This window comes from Tyto alba, unplaced genomic scaffold, assembly GCF_018691265.1.
Source record: "Tyto alba isolate M040663 unplaced genomic scaffold, T.alba_DEE_v4.0 Super-Scaffold_16, whole genome shotgun sequence".
Lineage (NCBI taxonomy): Eukaryota > Metazoa > Chordata > Aves > Strigiformes > Tytonidae > Tyto > Tyto alba.
In genome coordinates this window covers 21,717,619-21,738,130 of record NW_024881278.1, presented here as the reverse complement: position 1 = coordinate 21,738,130, position 20,512 = coordinate 21,717,619, and the positions used below count along the sequence as shown (strand labels likewise).

Sequence of the window (20,512 nt, the reverse complement as noted above, 5' to 3'; positions counted from 1 at the left end):
GCCCCCTCCCCTGCCACCAAAAAACTCCACCACTCACTCAACCCAGGACAATGCTTCAGCTGCTTAATATGCCTTGATTGTGCTTTGATGTAATTTCAAAAATGTCTAATAACTCTTAAGAAATGTAGCCTGAACTTCTTTTCCCTTTTCCTTGTTACAAGTACTATTAAGCCTGTACCTTCTGCTCTGTTTAATGAAGGCAGAAGCATTCGTTCAATTTAATGCTATAACTAGAAGGAGATAAAAAAATGGAAAGGTACAACATGGAAACCAAATATACAAGAGCTCAGCAAGATTTTTCTTAAGAAGGTAAACTAGGTTTTCTAGCCTGAAGTTACACCTAATTAATGTAGTGCAGAGTGCATCTTCATCTTGGAGAAGGAAACTCCCTAAAAAGTACTGAACTTTTCATTTTTCCAGGCATGTTTAAGGGTGTTGCACATGCTCAGCAATTTCTAAAAAGCAAACTTTAAATGGTTTTTAGGCACGAGGTTAGGTATAAGACAATTTCTAGAAGGTGAATTAAACACAAAAAAATTCCCAATTTTCTTACATGCACTATGCTGAAACTGAAAACCAGAACAAATATGCTACTAGATTTAATATCTGCTCCTCTCACCTTTCTAATGCTATGAGTATCCTGTTTTTTCTTTGAATTGTTACTTGCTAAAAATCCATTGCATGAAACTCCTTTCTTGGGAGATGACACCCAGACAGAGTTTGACTATGAATTAAACCAAATTTTTTCCACCACTGAAAGAAGCCTGGGTTAAAAGATTCAGCTTGTGTTTTGATAGCTTTCAAATATGTAACAATTTCAGGAAGAGTGTGAACAGCTCAATAGCACTTCATTGCAGCAGTGCGCCATGTTGAAATCTGTCTTACACAAAAATCAAAATACCAGCCTGTTCACTTGCTCCTCCACATCTGTTTAAAAGGTTGCAAGTGTGTTTGATTTGGGAAAGAGAAAGATCTGTACTGTATCTGTCTTATAACCACATAACAATATAACATACACACACAATATTAAAATATATGATACTTGGTAAGGAGTGCTAATGGTAACCCTGCAAAATAGTTTTTTAAAAAAATGAAGGTCTGGGTTTTCATGAAAAAGGAATGAAAAAAACCAAAACAGCCTAACAACAGTTAAATAAACCTTCTGTCTTCATCTAACCCATGTAAGAACGATCTATCCTCTTCCCCCCAAGCTTTTTAGGCTACATAACCTCAAGCAAAAAGAATAAAAAGCAAATAAATTCTAGCATATACAATGTACAGTATCAAGCTGTCTCCTTTAAGTTTTCAACCATCACAAGTCAGTCAAAAGGCGTTTACCTGCCCGAGTGCGTTCCAATGGCGACCACCGCTCCACTGGGATGGAAGTCAGCACAGTGCCCCGGTTCCTGAACGGAGAGGCACAGACACGTCACTCACCCGCCCGCTTCCGCACCGCCAAACACCTCTCCTTACACCAGAGCTACCCTACACGTCCGAGGTGAACTGACACAGGAAAAACCAATCAGTCAGCAGAGTGCCTATCCAGCCTCAGACAGATTTTCTTTTGAAGTATCAGTGACATGCACCAGTTGACCTTCCTGAAAGTAGAAAGCCTAAATTTCTGTGTAAAAAGATACTTTTGCTTGGGTATTAGGACAGAACTTGATAAAATATGAAATGAACAATGATGGTAAGGAAGGACATTTAAAGCCAAACCTTGCACAACTGTGTGATATCCTCTTCAGATTGTTTGAATAATTGGGGAAAAAAGTTAAACTGTTACAAGAACAGAGGACTAAGTTTTATTCAGCTTGGATTGTCAGGATGGCATCAGACAACAGTAACCAGACTACAGTCTGCACAATGTCTGATGAGCCTGGGTAAGATTATCAAAGCTTCCAAACAGCTGTTTTTGGATCCATCACTACAGCATTTTTGCTTCTCTTGCAAACAGATGGGACAAGGGTGTTGCAGAAAACTAATGCTTTTTCTCCATTTCCAGATTTATATTTAACATTAAAGGGTTGACATACGTCTAGCAGCCTGGTCCATTCCAGTGTGTGGTCCACAGAGTTCCACATACAAACTTGCCTATCTTGGGCACATGTTAAAAATAAGTCTTTGAAAGGATGGGATGCCAGTCCCCAGAGCTCATCTGTATGTCCCTGGAAAGAAAACACATGATTTAACAATGAATAAAATAAAGACTCTCTTAAAATAATACACTTGCAGGGAAAGCCTTTACATTTTTGGGTTATAGTTTAAAAGAAAAAGTCGTACTCACCTGTACCTCTACCAGGAAACCATCGTTGAATGTTGCCCTCAAAACAAAGTTTCGTGAAGTACCCACTAAAAATTGATCTGCTTTTCCTTCCGCTACTGCTCTGATTGTTCCATACTGGTCAGGAACCTAGGAAAAGAAATATCTGTAAAACCACATCATGCATCTTGACAGACATTTATTTTTGAAGGCCACAAATAGCACACAATGACAGTACCAGAACTGCGGTTCTCCCAGTAAAAAGAACAATCTAATCATGCATACACTAGATCAGGACTTGACCTGACACCTACCTCATTTATTTATTTAGTACAAGCATACGAGAAGATCTCACTCCAAAACAATCACAGTTATGCCATTTTAATAAGTCTCCGCAGAAAAAATTACAAATTAAATTATATGGACTTTTAAGCGTGAAATACACTAAACAAATGCACTCCACAACCTTATCCTAGCTTATAAGAATAGGAATAATAAACAGTTACTGTTTACTCTTCAAAACACATTGTGAAAAATAAGAAAAATCTTGTTGCACACACTAAATGCTTCCTGATTATCCTTAAGAAAATGTTCATACGCCTTATGTCAGCAATGACTCCTAATTTTATTGAGTTTGTTTATTGCACTCTTGAATTCTAATACATTGCTTTATTTTACATTGTGCATTTGTTTGTTTTTCCAAACGATTTATCTTTAGAAAATACACTAATATTAGACACACAAGGTGGAAAATCAACGCAATCATTCAGAAAGTTGTCCGTCAGGGTTCTGGGAATATTTCTCAACATAAAAAAATAGCTTTAACATAACATTATTAACAAAAGGAAAACAGACACTGATATGGATAGAATGTTACTTAAGCCTAAGTATATGACAGTTTTATATAATAGTCATTGCTTGCTTACTCTCAGCCATGTTTTCTAAAGGTCAATATTATAGTCAAGGTAATAACAAACTCTAGATGGAACTAAACATACATGTTATGGAAAAAATACTCCTATAAATGGACACTAGGTAAGTGGAGTAAACCATTATTAGAGTAATTGTTTAAGAATGAAATCTCATATAGGCTCATTTATAGGCTGAAAATTTAAACACTTTTATAATACAACATTCTCATCTGCTCAAAAAGACAGCAACCAGAAGATACTCTATCACCCCAACTACTGACCTCCAATGGGTGGGAAGGGTTCTGTCTTGCTAGTCAGTACCTTGCTCAGTATAATTTCTTTTTCATTCTTGCTTTCTTACCTCAATTTCCCTTTCGGGATTCAAATCATGATCCCACAGGATGATCTTTCGGTCTTTCCCACCTCCAGTTAGTAGCATCCCATTCCTCATTTGACAGAGCGTGAACACGCTGCCATCGTGAGCTTTGATTTGTCTGCTTATCTGATATACTCCTACATGCAAAAGAAAATAATAAAGAATACTACTCGTTTTTTCACTTGGGGTTTACAAGAAGCTGTGCCTTTTGGCAGAAGAAGAAAGTAACAGTTTGATAAATAATTACATTTGGACTGTCACGCTATTAGTATTGCATTAGTATTGCAAACACAAGGTGGTAGTGTTTTCCTGCAGGATTAAAAGATAAAACAAAGGGCCTGCCTTTCTGAATAGAAACTTTTTTGAGATTGATCGTCCTACAACTTGTGAAGGAAAGAACAACTATTTGCAAAATGCTTTCCTTTCTCTTTTATCCAAGGGAACAGTTTTTCCAGATGCAAGAGAAACTGTCCTTTGGAGTCAATAAATATTTAGTACATCATGATTAGAAAAGAATTAAAGTTATTTTATTAAAAGAAACTCAAAGACTTGTTGCCTATAGTATTATGGGAATAAAAAGCACATTATTTATAGCAAAGTTTCCAGGATGCATGAACCTAGTATCTAATGCTGGATGTTGCCTCACTTAAAAACAGTATAACCAGCATTTAGCATCTATCAATATAGCAGTCTACCCAAAGGAAAAAACTAGGAAGAATGAAAGAGAGATGAGAAAATTAACAAGAGGTAGCGAAGGAAGACCTTTGCATCCTAATCAGGTCTTCATGTCAACAGAACTGCTGTAGAAAAGTTTATTTTTTAAAAGCAAGATTCTGGTGCTTTAAGACTTGCATATTTTCAAATAGCAGTCAAAGAGAAAGTCTAAAACACCACTCAAATAAGTATGAACTTAACTTTGCTGACTCTGCCTATGGCTCAAATCAGTTCAAGTCAGCATGCCCTCACACTCTGAAAGAGTTTGAGATCAAGTCCTGTGACCAGTCTTATGTGATAAACCAACTAAAAGATCCCAAACTTAATTAAGAAAATGTAAATGTTTTATTCAATATCTTTTGAGATTAGACTGGGAAAAGGTTATTTTTTGCATAAGAACTTCAAAATTAAGCATCAGATAATTTGTTAAATTACTTTTCCATTGCAGTTAGCTTGACAGACAACAAGATTTACCTACAAAAACAGACTTACCATTAAAAATTTACTTTTTACATGAATGTTTTCCTGGCATACCAATTTAAACCAGAGTGTTTGAAATAGCTGCCAAGTAAAATAAATTATCCTTGAATTTAAAAGTTACCTTAGGGCTCAACTGTGCCAGGTCTGCATATGTTGGGTAACAAATCTTTTTCCTTTCTTTTTTACAAAAGCTTTGCCCTAAAGAGTAAGTTTAACACAAATTTCAAAGAAGATGGCTTTTAAAGCATATTTTACAGTCAAGACTTGAATATCTGCTAAACCAGATACCGTTATTTGCATAACTGGTACAACTGAGCATTATATTTTTCCTTCACATACAGGTCCTATTAACATCAGCTTTCACACTTAATGGGGTTCCTCTGAGATTATGCATGGTACAACATACCCCTTAAGAGGCAAAGGTAGCCTGCAGAATATTCAAACTGATCCTACAGCCTTTTTCAAATCTCAGGATGAAAGGAAAGCTGATTAACTGCACATTTTTCTAAATGCAAAACATTTAGATAAAGTAGTTTTCATCCATTTCAGGCACAGTCCCATTAATTACTGAGTAACTCTAGATTGCTCTTAAGTCAGCAAATTCATGAGGCTTAAAGGAGTTTAGTACCACCTGTTAATAATAGGAAGTGTACACCCTTAGTCAGGCCTGCTTCTCTAACGCAATCCTTCATGTTTGCCTTCTATAGACTAACATATGTGATCAACTGTGAATGTATCCTACCTTTAGGTCCTTTTCCTGGAGTAGATTCTACAGTAGTTTTGCCCCATATAAGTATTATCCCACCTGAGTCTCCAGTGAGCACATCACCATTTCCCAAAAAAGCCAAACACTGAACAAATTTGGGTTTTTCATATTTCTGAAACAAAATAAGTAAAAGAAAGGGATAATTGCTTGTACTCTTTACATAATTAGTATAATGTATCCACACCCATACACCCTGCATACACAAGTCGAATTCAACCTTTTTTGTTTGTTTACCTCTCTGCTCAAACAGTACATGGATCAAATTTACTGAAAGCGTAAGCAGAATATTCTGTTGATTTTAAACTGACCTGATAACAAGACATTCTTACCCCAAATATCCCTTGCTTCCTTGATAATGAATTGCCACTCCAGGTCCAGAAAAATATATGAGATTTGCCACATGTTATTATGGTATTTGCATCAGTCGGATGGAATTCTACAGCAAGAACAACTTCATTTGTAGTCTGAAATAACAACACAATATTTTTTCAGATGGCACATTAACTACTGGAAAAACATGTAAAATCTCAAGTTTCAGAACAGAGATATGAAGAACCAGACAGCTCATTGTATACTTGAAAGAATCCCAAAGCGTTCCATGTGAAATCAACCGTCTGAACGACCACACGTATCATTTTTTATATATTGATTTTATATTCATAAGAGATCTTTATAAAACTTCAATAGAAAAGTCAGGATTTTACATTCACTTTTTAAATCACAAAAGCTTCTGCCCTATGGAATACCTAAGACTTTTCACATGGAAAGTGGGTGATATATAAAAGAAACTTTTGGGTTGAACACTCTGATTAGTTTTTATGCAGACTAGTTTGCTATTCTACATAAGAAAGCTGTGACAGAGGCAACTGAGGCAATGGTAACATAGTAGGATTATATCCATCATTCTCTTTCTGAAATTCTATACAAATTCTGTGGGGCTCAATTACTCTGGCTTCTTTCCTCCCCATAAAGAAGAGAAGCCTGCATAACTCAAATCTCTGAAATACAGGGTCCCATGCTAGTATTTTTTCGAACAGCATATATTTCTACCAAATTACCGACACCTCAGTGAGTATTTCATCCTTTAGCAATAGATTTTACAAACATAAACTGACTGGTCATTTATCTAACTTCAGAGACCAAACTGTCTCTGAATTCAACCTCCTGGAGGTAGTGACTTTAGAAAACATTTAATTAAATGCATCAACGCATTTACTTCTACGAGATTTAAGCCCATCCTTTAAAGGAGTGTATATAAAAGGGCTGCTGAATCAGCACCTGTGGGAATATCCTTTTCCACCTCACCATTTTTGGCTCACTTTAGGAAAACAACCTTCTTAAGTTTCATTTTTTGTTGATGGCCATATTTATTGGGACATATTGTATGATGGCCATATCGCATGAGAACTATGTTTCTCACATACAGTTTACTTCACACGAGCTACATCCACAAATTGTATGAAAACTAAGAACTGAAAAATTTAATGGAGTCCAGCTGGGAAAAGGCTTCTGTTCTGCACCCTAGCTCAAGGGATGAAACTGCTCTTACCACCTATCATGGATGGTGCTTGAGATACTGCAAGATCGAGTCCTAAACATGAATAAATACTGAAGGGCAAGCTGTCCCTGCCAAATTGTTTTTAGCCAATTCTGAAACACCAAGGACCTCCCTGGAGAGTGAAAATAGTCAAAACATAATGTCAATAAAATGGGAAATACAAGGCATATGCCAAATAGCTTCACATGAAATATCAACAGCGAAATTAAAATACTGACATAGAATTACATTAAAACTTACAGAATAGAATATAATTAGTATTGGCCAATATAATTTAAAGAAAATGGGTCAAACCAACACGTTATCTAAAATTTCAAGTTTGTAATCATATAGACATACATACTTGTAGAGTATTCCACTTCCTGATTCACGATTAAAAATAAAAAACACTCAGTACCACCTCCATGTAATACATCCTTGCTTGATATTGTATAACGTAAAGCAAGATGTCTCAAAATATGGACTTCATTAGTAAGTTATTATTGGATTGGGTGTTTCCAGAGGAATCAAATTTACATAAACATTGAGCGCAACACCTCTGAACGCTTGTCATCAATCAGAAATTTAGAAGGTTACTAAAGAAAGAGGAAAGCAGACAAGACTGCAATCTACAAAAGTACTAATGGACTTCAAGTGAGAAGAGACACATGTACTGAGTATCAAGGTCTGGAACTTGATTTAGACAAAAATTAAAATAAAGAATGTCTAAAAAAAATGTGGTTTTTTTTTTTTTTTTTTTTTTAATAAACAACCACAGACTGAATGATCACTTCAGTTTCTTGAAGTTCCCAGGATTTTTTTTTTTTTAATTAGGAAAATATTAGAGAATTGCTTTATTTGTGATTGCCTCTTATGGATGAGTAAACTGTAATTACAAGTGCTCCAATGTTCAAAACCTTTCCAATATAGAAGTTAATAATACATTTCTTTTGTGCCCTTACACAAGCCAGCAGTATGACACAGCTGAAGTCTCCAAGTAAGATCAAATGTGTGTGTCTCAAACTGTTGTATTAATGGGAATAAAACCAGTTGTATTTCAGCATATTAACTTGTTCAATAATTACCTTTATTTCTGCTATTTTTGATTTCCTCTGCCAATCCCACACAGTGAGCATATGCTCATTTGAGTCATCAATTACACACAAATGAGTACCAGAATCCTAAAGGAAAAAAAAAGAAGTGCTAACAAAGTACTGTCATACCACATTACAAAACAGGGCAGAGCAGTATTTTAAAAAAACACAAAGGTAGAAATATAAATTAAGCAAGTCCTTTTAAAGTAGCTATAAGCTTGATATATCTGGTATTTTCCTTTCCTCTTAAAGACAGCCATAGATTTTTGCATGATCTCAGAAAAAATAACCACACTGCAAATAATATCCTACAAAAGCTTTAAAAGCATCATACCAAGTTTGTCCCTTTTAGTTTGGTTTTGTTGTCTTTGTTTTTGCTTTCTTGTTTGCAATAGGATGCTAGTAGCAAAGAGATTTCTCCCTTTTTCTGTTCTGCAAGTGCTTTGGTTTTCCTTAGGTCTCAGAGGACAGACACGCTTGCATTTTTTTCTTAAATGTCACCATCACATACACACAACTTTACATTACTGAATTTTGTAAGCACATCTCATTTTTAGCTCATGGAGCATTAAGTATCAACAGTTTCGTTATGTAGTTAGTAAAACTGCAGAAAATGTAACACTTTCTGGATAAAATGTGTTTTAGAAAAGAACAGAAAGACTGGCATCGATGGCATCAAATAACTGAAGTGGCTTATTATGAACAATTTTACAACAAAATGGTAAATATGGCTATACGGAATTAAAAGAGCAGACAGAAAATCTTAGGACAAAAACATACTTATTCACAGCAACACACACTTGTACAAACCAGCTGTTTCAAGGACATGCGTAGAAAGATTTGGAGGAGGCCTTATTTTAAAGTTGATTCTTGCAGTTCAACTGCATTCTCTAACGAATTATGAAAATAGAGGTGGCTGAAATTTTTATTCCCAAATACTATTATGAGCAGTAATATGCAAATATACGTCAATTATTAAGCAGAAGGAAACTCTGAAGACAGCATTGGCGATATACACAGCTCTTGTGTGGGTTAATGAAATCATGTGGTTAAAAACACATTTCTAGATAACTGCGCATTTACTGTTTCTATCTAGTGAGGAATCATGCATGTGAGACTGTAATAAGGTACCAAAATCAGTTTCAGCTGCAAAACAGAACTAATAAAAACTAAAATGTAGTCCTCAAAAATTCATTTTTTTGTTTCATTTTTAAAAAGACAAAATGTACATTTATTAATCTTGAAAAAAAAAAAGTATCAGAGTTCAAAACTTTTATTGATTTGTTAGAGTGACAGAAATGACAGTACTCCTTTCATATTATTCTGTTTTATTTATGCTACCCCCGCTTTGTAAGAAAAAAAACCAGTAAAATTCTCTTATTTACTAAGGCAAAACCTAGATATAACTAACCTAGCAGCATTTCAATGTTAAGTGAAACTGCTGCAAGAGACTGTAAGCATTTCTTCCCAACAGGTCACCCAGTGATACCGCTGAGTCTCCATCATTGGAGATACCCAGAACTCAGCTGGACACTGCCCTGAGCAGCCTGCTCTGGCTGAGCCGCTGTCAGCAGCATGGTGCACGAGGTGATCTCCAGACCTCCTTTTTTTTTTTTTTTTTTTTTTTTTTTTTTTTTTTTTTTTTTAAACACACGTGTTAATTCTTCTTGTTGGGATGCAATAATCACAGACTGCATTTTCAGGAGGTCTGATGTCTCAGTGCTTTGGAGAAAATACAAAGGCAGCCTAAAGATTAAAATATACACATATTTTACAAAAAAAATAAACTCATTGCCAATTTTGAAGTGAGAACTTTATCAATGCCAAGTAGCACATCTCCATTTGCTACTGGTTTTTCTGATAAATTCTGTGGGCCCAGTAAGGACGACTTTTTTTTTTTTTCTTCTATGTAAAAGTAGAGGCACAAACTGAACAAATTATTCCTCAGGGAAAAAATAGTACAAGATAATGCTGTTGTTTCTTTTTTTTTTTTTAATTTCCTGTTGGTGTATAAAAACCTACTCCAGCCGTGCAAGCAGAAAAGTTACCCTTTCTATCAGAACTCATTAAAATTTGTCTTCACAAACCTCACCAACAAGCTTGTTTCTAACATCCAAACAAGAAACCAAGCCCCTTGCAAAAAAACCTACATCACCAAACCCAGCACGGACTTCAATTTCTAGTTAAGGTTCTTCTTGCCTGCTAGTTATTCACTGTGCTGTTTGTTACCGCAATTTTACATGTGCGATTTCCTGTTTTTCCAGCTAGCTTGCTGTCAGCCGGTTTTATAAAGTATACATAAACTTTAGCGACACACTTTTAATACCAAAACAGATTGGCTAGATGACCACATACAAAATGTCCAGAGATTTCCTTCCTCTTTACATAGGACTGGGTGAATTATTTAACACATCAAGTAATCGCACCCGCCTTACCGCTTTTGAGAAATCCAAACACCCCACTCCACGCTCAAAAGTCCCGAGGCCGATAACCTGCAGCGTCACCAGGCTCACCGAGTCCCATACTCTAACATGGGGCTGCAGAGGCTGTGTGAAAAAGCAACGGGACAAACAGCGTCATCAACAGTGAAAGCATCACGTGCAGGTGCACAGTTTGGTGAAGCAGGTGCTACCTGAGTGACAAACTGCAGACAGAAATGCAGGATGACCTGTGCTAATGGTGCTGCTGGATAGTATCTTGAAGTTCAAAAGGTGAGAGTCAAGACAATCTTGCTTCCTGTGTCTGGGCTACAAACATGGCAGAGGTGCCATCAAGGTGGGAAATTCAGTATTGTGGCATTTGGTAGTTGTGAAAACATAATCTTTACCCAATTAATGTCATTGAACAAATAATGGAAGAGTCATCTTGCATTTCAGACCGCAGACCTAGCAATCCTATGTAACAACTGAAAATAATGATCAAACCTTGGTTTTTTTAATATATAAAGTAGGAAAAAAATAAAATAAAAAAAATAAACTTTGGTGCACCAAGTCCCCTAACCATCACCAACCACTCAGTTAAAATGCCCATGGTTATATTTCACACAAGTACTATCCCAAACCAGCTTAGCTTCATAAATGTGAAGCAATCATAAATAAAGTGGGAATTAAGCTGGTTCAAGGACAGCATTCACCATAGAAAATGACAGTAAATCATCCCACTGATGGAAAAACAAACCAATCAGCCCTAACAAATGAGTCAACAAATGCTCAGTGGAAATCATAATAACATCTATACAAAAAAACCCCACATCAACTTCTTACAACATCTAAGAAATTAAGCTGAAGATCTGAATAAGGGTTATAGTTAACATACTTCTACACCTCATAGTATCTGTCTTCTTCTCCTCTCCCCCCCCCTTTTTTTTTTCTGCCTGTAACTTTATGAAGAAAATCCAATTATTCGAATTCTGGCAGTTTGCCAAGAGCCAGGGACAAGAGCATTTAAATGCAGTTGCTCTCAAATGAGCAAGCTTGTAGGAAAGCTTGACACACCTTCCATGAATTCTCAAAGTTGCTTTCCTCTTCCATGAAGCCTTAAGAGTACACTGACCCACAGAACTGGGAACTTGCTCTCCTCTGGGAGGGAGGAGTCTTATTGAAAGAAATGTGACAGAAATTATGTGGCCTTATAAATCAATTACAAGCTTCACATTTGTTTGCAGAATTAAAATTGAGTTTCCTATGTCACACTTAAAGGACTTTATGAGCTTCTGCTCTTCTTCATGATGGCTGAGTGCTTAGTTGTTATTGTCTTTTGCTAGAGATATAGGCTGTTACCTTAGAAACAGCAAAATATCTCAGTAAATGCATTGCATAAAATAAACTGCAAACAGAAGGTGATGATGAGATTAAAAAAAAAAAAAAAAACAAACACTTTTTCCTGATTTTCAAAACAAGATACTACTGCTCAACAGCTCTATTACTTACCCTTCCATCTTTATCCACTCCAGCTAACTGTCCTGTTGCAATTCTAATTTTGTCTGGATGAACTGCAAGACTAAGACAGACAGAAATATGACTTGCTTTTGCTGTCATAGGTCTTCAAAACTGAGAGGTTTTTTGTAATGTTTTTGTTTTGTTTTGTTTTGTTTTTTCCTTTCTCAACAGAAGCCCATGAAGACACTTACGATCCTAAATCCCACTTTTAATGAGACAGCTCGAATGGTTTTCGTCAGACTATTTCATTACACACTGTACTGAGGTTCCTGTGATGGCTGCTGGCACACAACCAGGAGTGCCAGAAGAGCCACCTCCACGTGTGCTCTGACAAATCGAAGGTTTCGGGAGTCTGCTGTAACACAATACACATTGTCTCATGATGAACTTCCTACACATGGTTATGTGCCATATTTATAAACACTACAGCATATTTTATGCCTAAACCTACAGATAGCATGAACCTAGGGAAAAGACAGCTGAAAAGTTGGCTGAGGGCTTGTGCACCCAGGAGTCAGGGATTACTGCCACTTGAAATGAATTACTGATGTAATTGTACTAATGAAGTTCTCCCGTATGGTGCACTGCTAGTGTGTGTAAGTAAAAATCTGCTTCTGCTTATCACATTTTGCTTTGGAGCTGGTGTGAAAACACACATTTCAGAGTACGCATCCTCTTAGACCTAGTGATTTTTTGACTGACCTTCTTATTTGCTTTCTCTGTAAAATTACAAAGGTGAAGAAAGACATTGAAACAGGAAAGGTGGAGCAGGGGACTGACTGAAGAGGTCAGAATGACAGACACCAAACACATTTACAGCTCAAGCCAGTTTTCTGAATGAAAGGGAAGAACACAAGACTGACAGCATTCCTCCCACAGGAAGCAATTACAGTTATATTAAAGCACAGCCAGGAGAAAAGAGGTTTAGATGACAAGTATTATCCATTCAGGTACAGTAGGGAGCTTACGTTCGCCATTACGTTATGTGTTCTACTCTTCAGACTAACATCGTAAAATCAGCAACTGCCTTTGCAATCCCAATGACATCGGCTTTAATTTCCCTCCTTCTCTCTTTTGTTTTGCAAACATTTTTCTGATTTCCCAGACAGTCTTAGTACTTGGATTGGGCATTTATTAAAATATTAGAAAATTATTGCTCAGGTTTCCATTTAGTTTTCTAATTCTCCTTGCAGACTATGCTTTTGCCACTCTGCCTGTAAATCACTGATTTAGACTTAGGTTGACAATTTTTAATTTCTGGGACATCTATTTAGAATAATTTAGGCAAAGTTCCTTTCTCTAATCTGACACTCAGATTGTCTACATATCCCGCTGTTTTACAAATAAGCCAGAAATCCTAAACTAGCATGGACTGCTCTAGCACCATTCATTTGTTCAGTGTTTACTACAGTGAAATCTACTGGGACTGATGAAACAGAAACTAACTAGAATTATGATGACATTAATGAGCTCATACATACAGTAGGACAGAATAAAAGAATACATTTCTGCATTATGACACACATACTTACACGCAAATGTTATATACTAACCATTTAACACAGTCTGTATGACCCAAGTAGTGTCGTTGAGTTCTCTCCTCATAGTTAAATAGTACCACCACTGATGCTATGAAATATACAATTTCTCCCGTAGGAAGGAGGTAAACATTGGCTCGACAGTCTCTTCCACGATACCCATATCTATACATATATTTTTTTTTTTTTAAGTCAAGGTTTTTATAATCAGTGCATACCAGAAAAGAAAAAAAAAAACAAAACAAAACAAAACAAAACAAACAAAAACAAACCAACACATTGACTTTTTTTTCTTAAAGTTTTCCTGGGGAGCTCTCATGCCTCCCAGGAAATGTCCTTTATGTTTTTCCTCTGGAACTATTGCACAGTTTCAGTAACACAGTTTAACACAAACCAAAGCAAACCCAACCCCATACAATTGGATTTCAGGAAACCAAATCCCTCCAAAAAGTGATGCTCATTGATGTTAAAAATAAAATATGTAAGGCACACTGAAGTAAAACAAATACAGTGTTGTCATTTTATAAAAACCTTCATGTGAAGTTTCATTAGGTAACAGCAGGACTCACTGTTCTGATTTAACATTTTTTACAGCAACAGAATTGTACATCTGCACCCTGGGCACCAGAGTATTACTTTCATTTGGCCTTTTAAAAACAAGCGTGCGAAAATTCCTCATGCTCTTCAGAAAAAGGCAAGCTTCTGCACAGCAGCTGCCAAGTTCAGGAAATATTTCTTTAGACTGTTTTAGAATATTTTTAAACCAAACAAAACTCAAAAGGAAATGACACAGTGAAAAATACTGTATCCAAATCTACCCAAAATATATAAAAGGGATGATTTTTGTAAGAAAGCTGCATGACTCCTAATGACATTCATAAGTTTTATACACTGCGAACCAGCCTTGGTTAGGACTGATCAAATGTAATTACAATTCATTATTTCTTTGAAACAGGTACAATTTTCTTCATCTAGACTATTCATGTGGCTGGCTGCCTGTATTTCAGTTCCCAGGGTCACTAGGTACAATTAGCATCATAACTCAGACTTTAACAGTAGCTCTGTAGCCTCAAAGAATATAATTTTCCTGTTATGCCCTGAACTTTAGAGAGCTCTCCACTTCAGTGGCAACTAATACACCTGCAACAGCAAGGAAAATATGGGAAATACATTAAGCAACTTTAGATAAAAGAATTCCAGCTTTAGGTCCTGGTTAATCAGGTGAATAAAAAAGACGTCAAAGACCCACATGGAGAAAGCTGGATGGATGAAGCTGGCCCTTTCTCATAAATGAAAGCAGGTGCAGTAGTCCAAGTCTGGGAGTATCTACACTGACATCTCCTAAACTGACAGCCTGGCCTCTATTCTTCTTGGGAAAGGGCTACCCTTTTCTACCAAAAATCCAACCACACCACCTTTCCTCTTTTGCAGTCCCATCAAACCACAGGACTGGTAAACCACAGGAACACTTGCAAAATTAAACACACACTGTAACTAAACAATGGTTCAAAGAGGGACACTGCGTTGTCAAATCTCCAAAGAGTATGGAAAACAAAACAGATTTATATCTTGCTGTATTCCAATTATTGCAGAAGAACCCAATGGCTCCTCTGAAGCAGAGATTATTCACTGGCTTGCTTAGCAAATGATATTGAGAGAAAAGCTGATACAACACAATGCCGAGGGCAGAAAAAAAAGGGATTGCCTCTGTTTCTTCTCCATCACTATTAACTTTCCCACTAAATTTGCCTCTTTCTTCTTCTTTTAAACACTGATGGAACAAAAAGAAATTCCAGAATGGCCTTTTATAAACAAAAACAAACCAAATCAAAACAACCAGACTCTGAAAAACGATGGGCTACAAACCAATGAAAATATTTTTTCTATCCTGAAGCATGAAGAACACTATTCTAAATACCTTCTCAGAAGAGAAAGGCAGATCTTGTTAATCTGCTGTATACAGTAGGGAGTGTATTGGTAAGGATTTAGTAAGATTGACATCTTTGAACATTCATCCTAGAAAAGTATTAATAATTTATACAAACACGCCTTTCCATGGCAGAATTCTACCATGCAAAGCTAAGGCTAAATATTTTGGCACCCACCACTGAGCTCTGGCATTCATGAGGCTGCAAAAAATGGTTACATTTTCTCAGACTATTCCTTTCTTTTACACCTCCTACATAATAAAGTACCAAAGAGCATCTGCATTTTCTAGGAGCATTTTTTAGGAGCATGTAAAGGAACAACCTGTTTTGTGGAAGAAATTTTTTGTTTTTTCATTCTCCATCTCAGACTACCTTGAGAGAAAATGAGAGGTGTTGTTGCTCCACATGGGTTCTTTCCTTCTCCACACAATCAGACCAACAGAGCAGATATGTTAATGCAATAATTGACTACCTTTGCGGAAAAGAGGGGTGACAACTTTGATGCTTAATTTCCACTAAATTTCAGTGTTAATCTTTCAGTGAGACTGATGTTTCAACCACGGAGATTCAGATAGCTGTTTTCACATTGTGAATGTTTCTCACCCATTCCAAGGACTGTTTTGTCACATTTGATATGTTGAACTGCTTTTAGTGGGTTTTTTTGTTTGTTTGTTTTTAATTGGCTAAGATGAGCCATGGCCCTCATGAAAAGCAATCCACTGTACACCAGAATTCAATAGTATATTTACCGCTGGCTTCAAATATTCTTAGAAAGAAAAGCACCAGTGCTAAAACTAATCTTATAAAACAGAGTAAGAAATACCCTCAAGAAACTGAGCCACTATACATTGGGAGAAAGAGTCTATAAGTCACTGCCTGTCAACAGCAGCACTGACTGTGACCTCTGTAGCTGTTAAGTAAGCCCATTTTGATATTACTAAGAATGTCAGATATACTTTAACCAGTTCTGAAGTGCAGTACGAAAGATTGCACTACAAAGCAGGGATACCCAAACTAAATTATTTAATTTACATGAAATCACTCAGGAACCAGACACAGTCAAGAGCTCAGACTTCCACACGAGCTACTTTATCTTGCCAAGCAGCTTAAGTATTTCTTCAATTGACAGTAATCTGCAGAGCAGACAAAAGCTATGTGTGTTGTGTTGAATCTACAGTACTGGGTATCAGTAGCTGAATATACCTGCAGGACATAGTTCATCTAAAAAGGACAACCCCCTCCCAAACCAATAAACAACTGAAAAAATTCAACCCCAAGAACCTTCCTGTTCTTGCCTTGAAGTTGTTCATAGTTGATCAGCATCTTCCAAAACAATAACACCAAAGGAAAACCCAATCATAAACAAGAATACGGAAGGCAGGAGAATCAAAGGCGTTCAAAACAAAACTTACAGATTGAACAATTCAACACTCAATTGAGATTTGAGTTGCTAAACACTGACATTACTAAATGTGAACCACTGTCCCTGTCTTTTTAATAAGATGCACAGGCTTCAGTTTGCCATCATATCTGGCAGTTATGACTGGCTTGCAGATTTCTTCCCATTGCTAGACCTGTGCATGAAGTACACTATCTTCTGCTATATCTTCCCTGTCTCCAAACCAGAAGAGTAATTTTGTGCAACTTCATAGAGACCAATATTAAGCCTTCATAAATTTTACTGCCTTTTCCTCAATGTTTTCTTCACCACTGTATCCAAAAGATACCTTACACTCAAAAATATACTGGTCTGATTTAGGATAACATTTCCTTAAACAGATTCCAAAAACACATGGACAGTCTGTTTAGACTAGATTAATTTCACTTTAATTAGCCGGCATCAGGAAACTGGTTTAACCTGAACTTAGGGTCCTTGGACATTAAATAAGTGTGTCCACACTGGGATTTGAACCTACTTAACTGAGGGTGTGATTTCATGATCAGTTTTCATCAGTCCAAACTGCTCACTGCTGCTGAAAAAGTAGATCTGATCTTCCTCCAGTATGCCAGTTCTAGCTGTTGCATGTTTGTGGGGCAAATCAAATTAATGAGTTGTTCCTGATGAAAGTTAACTCTGCAAAAAAAATTACATTTCAGCCAGATCAGTGACCCAATTCACTCCACAATCATAGGAGAGCCAGAATCAGCACTCAAGAGCTGTGGCAGTAGAAAAGCTGTTCTCCTTCAGTCAGACTTTTAATCCAAAAGTTTCCTCCTTTATGGTCTAAGCTTCCACAATCTCACCAAAAAGTTCAGAGAACATGAGCTCCACAGCTGCTCTTCATAACCAAGTACCCAATATTACCTGTTTCAAACATCTATTAGTTAATAAAGGCAGGAAAAATTAATAAGAAAAATCTTTCCTAAAACAAGTAACAAGGGGTAGCTTAAAATATATGTGTGCCTTAAGCCACTAACAAATATGCTGACAGAGGTATGGGCAGTCTCTGTCTGTACTACCTTGACATATGACAGCGTACCGTCAACATTCCTAAAAATCTTCCTGCTTTCAGCAACATCAGAAGGATCAAACTTGAGATTATTACACCAACTCAAGTGCTGCCTAGACATGCTATTTACTGAGGTGCTAAGAAACTTACTTATGCAAGCAGAGCTTACTGGAAGAATCTGCAGAGAAGGAGGGATGGCAGGAAGACTCAAATGTGTGCAAAAGCATGTCTCTTACAATGAACTTAATGTCTGATCTGCTAAGCCTGCAGACTTATTGTCAGCCACACACCAATTCAATTCTTCAAATGGTAAATTTACTTAGTGTGTTTAATGCAAACTAGTCTCCAAGAAATTAAACCTTTTACTTTGGAGCTGAAACACACCAGCAGTGCAAAGGATGGCTCCTTATGAAATCCTTGCTCTGTAGGTAAGGACGAGATACTCAAGATCTTCCATAGCTCTAACATCTCCTAAAAATGAGCAGAGATTGAAAACTAATGATGTTCCTGAACCCAAAGCCACCATTAATAAAGTAGGGGACGGAGTGTGATATTTCTGCAACTCTGTAGCTCTCCAAAGACACTTTTTTTTCACACTAAAAATAAATTGCAGTTTCAACAGCAAAACAAAGAAAAAACTTGGCTTTTCTGTGCCTACATATTTTGCAGCTCAAAGTCATACTATACAGTAGCTACAAACTATTTCAATTGTTATATTAGATTGAACTTTTTTTCCCCACTCTTAAATGATCTTTATCCTCTGAACAGAGAATTCACAAGACCAGATTCTAAGGAAAAAAAAAAAAAAAAAAAAAAAGGCAAGATATGGCAAAAAGGGAACAGCAAGTATTTACTGATATCAAGGATACACCCACTCCAGTTTTAACTTCTCAGGAGGCAGCTCTGTCCTAATATCATCATAGTTTTCTACGTCAGAAGGAATGAACATTGTGATTGGTCGACCCCGCATGAACATCTTGATATACTCTCCCTCTGTTGAAACAAAAAAGCGTATTAACCACGTGGCAAGTCAACACACAAAATAAGCACGAAAGAAACCAGTAATAAGCACACAGATGCAAATAACACTTGTGATATAACAATTATTTTTGAAATGAGAGCTTGGTAAAGACCCAGACTTTATTTTTTTAAAAAACAGAAGACTGAAACACACACGCGCGCACAGACAGACAGAGTAAGCGTTAGTTTAATTCGTGATAGAACAGACTGAGCATGTAACATTTTAGACATGCAAATTAAATTACAAAGGCAAATTTCAAATTCAAATTAAAATCTGAAATTGGATAAAGAAGTAGTCATAGAACCACAGGACAGGGTATTTCAGGTTGAAGGGGACAACAGAAAGTCTTTAAGTCCAACCTCTGGGTCAAAGCGGGCTCAGCCATGAGGTCAGACTAGGTTGCTCAGGGTTTTGCCTAGTCCAGTCTTGAAAACCTCTAAGGATGGAGATGGTACAACCTCTCTTGGCACCTGGCTGTCTGCCAGCACCCCCAGGGCCTTTCCCACACAGCTGCTCCCTGAAGCCCCTCCATCCCCAGCCTGCATCCCTGCCAGCGGCTCTTCTTTCCCCCTGATGCAGGACTTGACATTTGTCCTTGCTTAATTTTGTGAGGCTCCTGCAAGCCCATCCCTCCAGCCTGCCCAGGTACCCCTGGTTGGCAGCTTTACCCTCCAGCATACCAACTGGGCTCCCTGGTCTGTTGTCATCTGCAAACTGGAGTGCATACTGTGTTGCCTTCTCCAAGTCATTGCTAAAGATGTTAAACAGGACAGGTCCAGGACAGACCCCTTCAGACTCCACTTCTTACCTACTGGCCATCAGGTAGAGTATGACCCATCAATTATAATGCTCTTGAGGCCAATCATCCAACTGGTTTTTTTACCCACCCTGCTCCCTGCTATCCCAACCATAATGGCCAAGCTAAGACTCAAGGGTACTGCAGGAAAAAGTGTCAAAAGTTTTGCTGAGGAATATAATCTGAAATTATATATCATCACTAACTAATACACTAACATGAATTATTAATTTATTGGAATAATTCCAATTGCATGCTATTGCATAATGCATCATATCCTGAAGAACGGAAAGCAACAGCTCCTAATGACTCCAGCTATAACACTGTTGTCTATAGCTGTGACAAAATAAATGCATATCTCTTGCTGGGGCATCTGAGCACTTCACAAACCTTTAGTAATTCCTTTCCAAGGAACATGAGATTATTTTCCAGGGGAAATTAATTACAGAGTAATGTGTTTTAGTCAAGCACATTAGCTAGTCATTGAAGGGTGCCCTACAGAAGTCTCCCCTTCACACTATGACAATAATAATTTTCTAACTTCAGAAGACCAGAAAAGTCCTTGGAGACTTTAAAAATCCTTTATGCCCTACCCACACAGCAAAACCAGCACTGTTGTGTTGTTTAACTATGGTTAAATGAGGCCTCAAATCCACCAGATTTAACGCCAGCCTCCAGTTCTGCTGACAGAGGAGTTTCATTT

The 20,512-nt window shown here is 37.1% G+C and overlaps 1 protein-coding gene across 5 annotated transcripts in view; it reads right to left on the bottom strand.

Moving 5' to 3' along the window:
* The window catches only part of EML4 (EMAP like 4), a 166,189-nt gene that overhangs the window by 20,735 nt on the left and 124,942 nt on the right, over nt 1–20,512 (bottom strand). For all 5 annotated transcript variants that reach the window (XM_042789489.1, XM_032989219.2, XM_032989217.2 and 2 more), the window contains 11 exons: nt 18,862–18,985; nt 13,630–13,779; nt 12,068–12,137; nt 10,574–10,684; nt 8,130–8,225; nt 5,837–5,971; nt 5,484–5,619; nt 3,533–3,684; nt 2,285–2,410; nt 2,034–2,165; nt 1,339–1,406 (listed from right to left, as the gene is read on the bottom strand). In XM_042789489.1, coding sequence (XP_042645423.1) covers nt 1,339–1,406; nt 2,034–2,165; nt 2,285–2,410; nt 3,533–3,684; nt 5,484–5,619; nt 5,837–5,971; nt 8,130–8,225; nt 10,574–10,684; nt 12,068–12,137; nt 13,630–13,779; nt 18,862–18,985 — 1,300 coding nt within the window. The remainder of the gene's footprint in view (nt 1–1,338; nt 1,407–2,033; nt 2,166–2,284; nt 2,411–3,532; nt 3,685–5,483; nt 5,620–5,836; nt 5,972–8,129; nt 8,226–10,573; nt 10,685–12,067; nt 12,138–13,629; nt 13,780–18,861; nt 18,986–20,512) is intronic.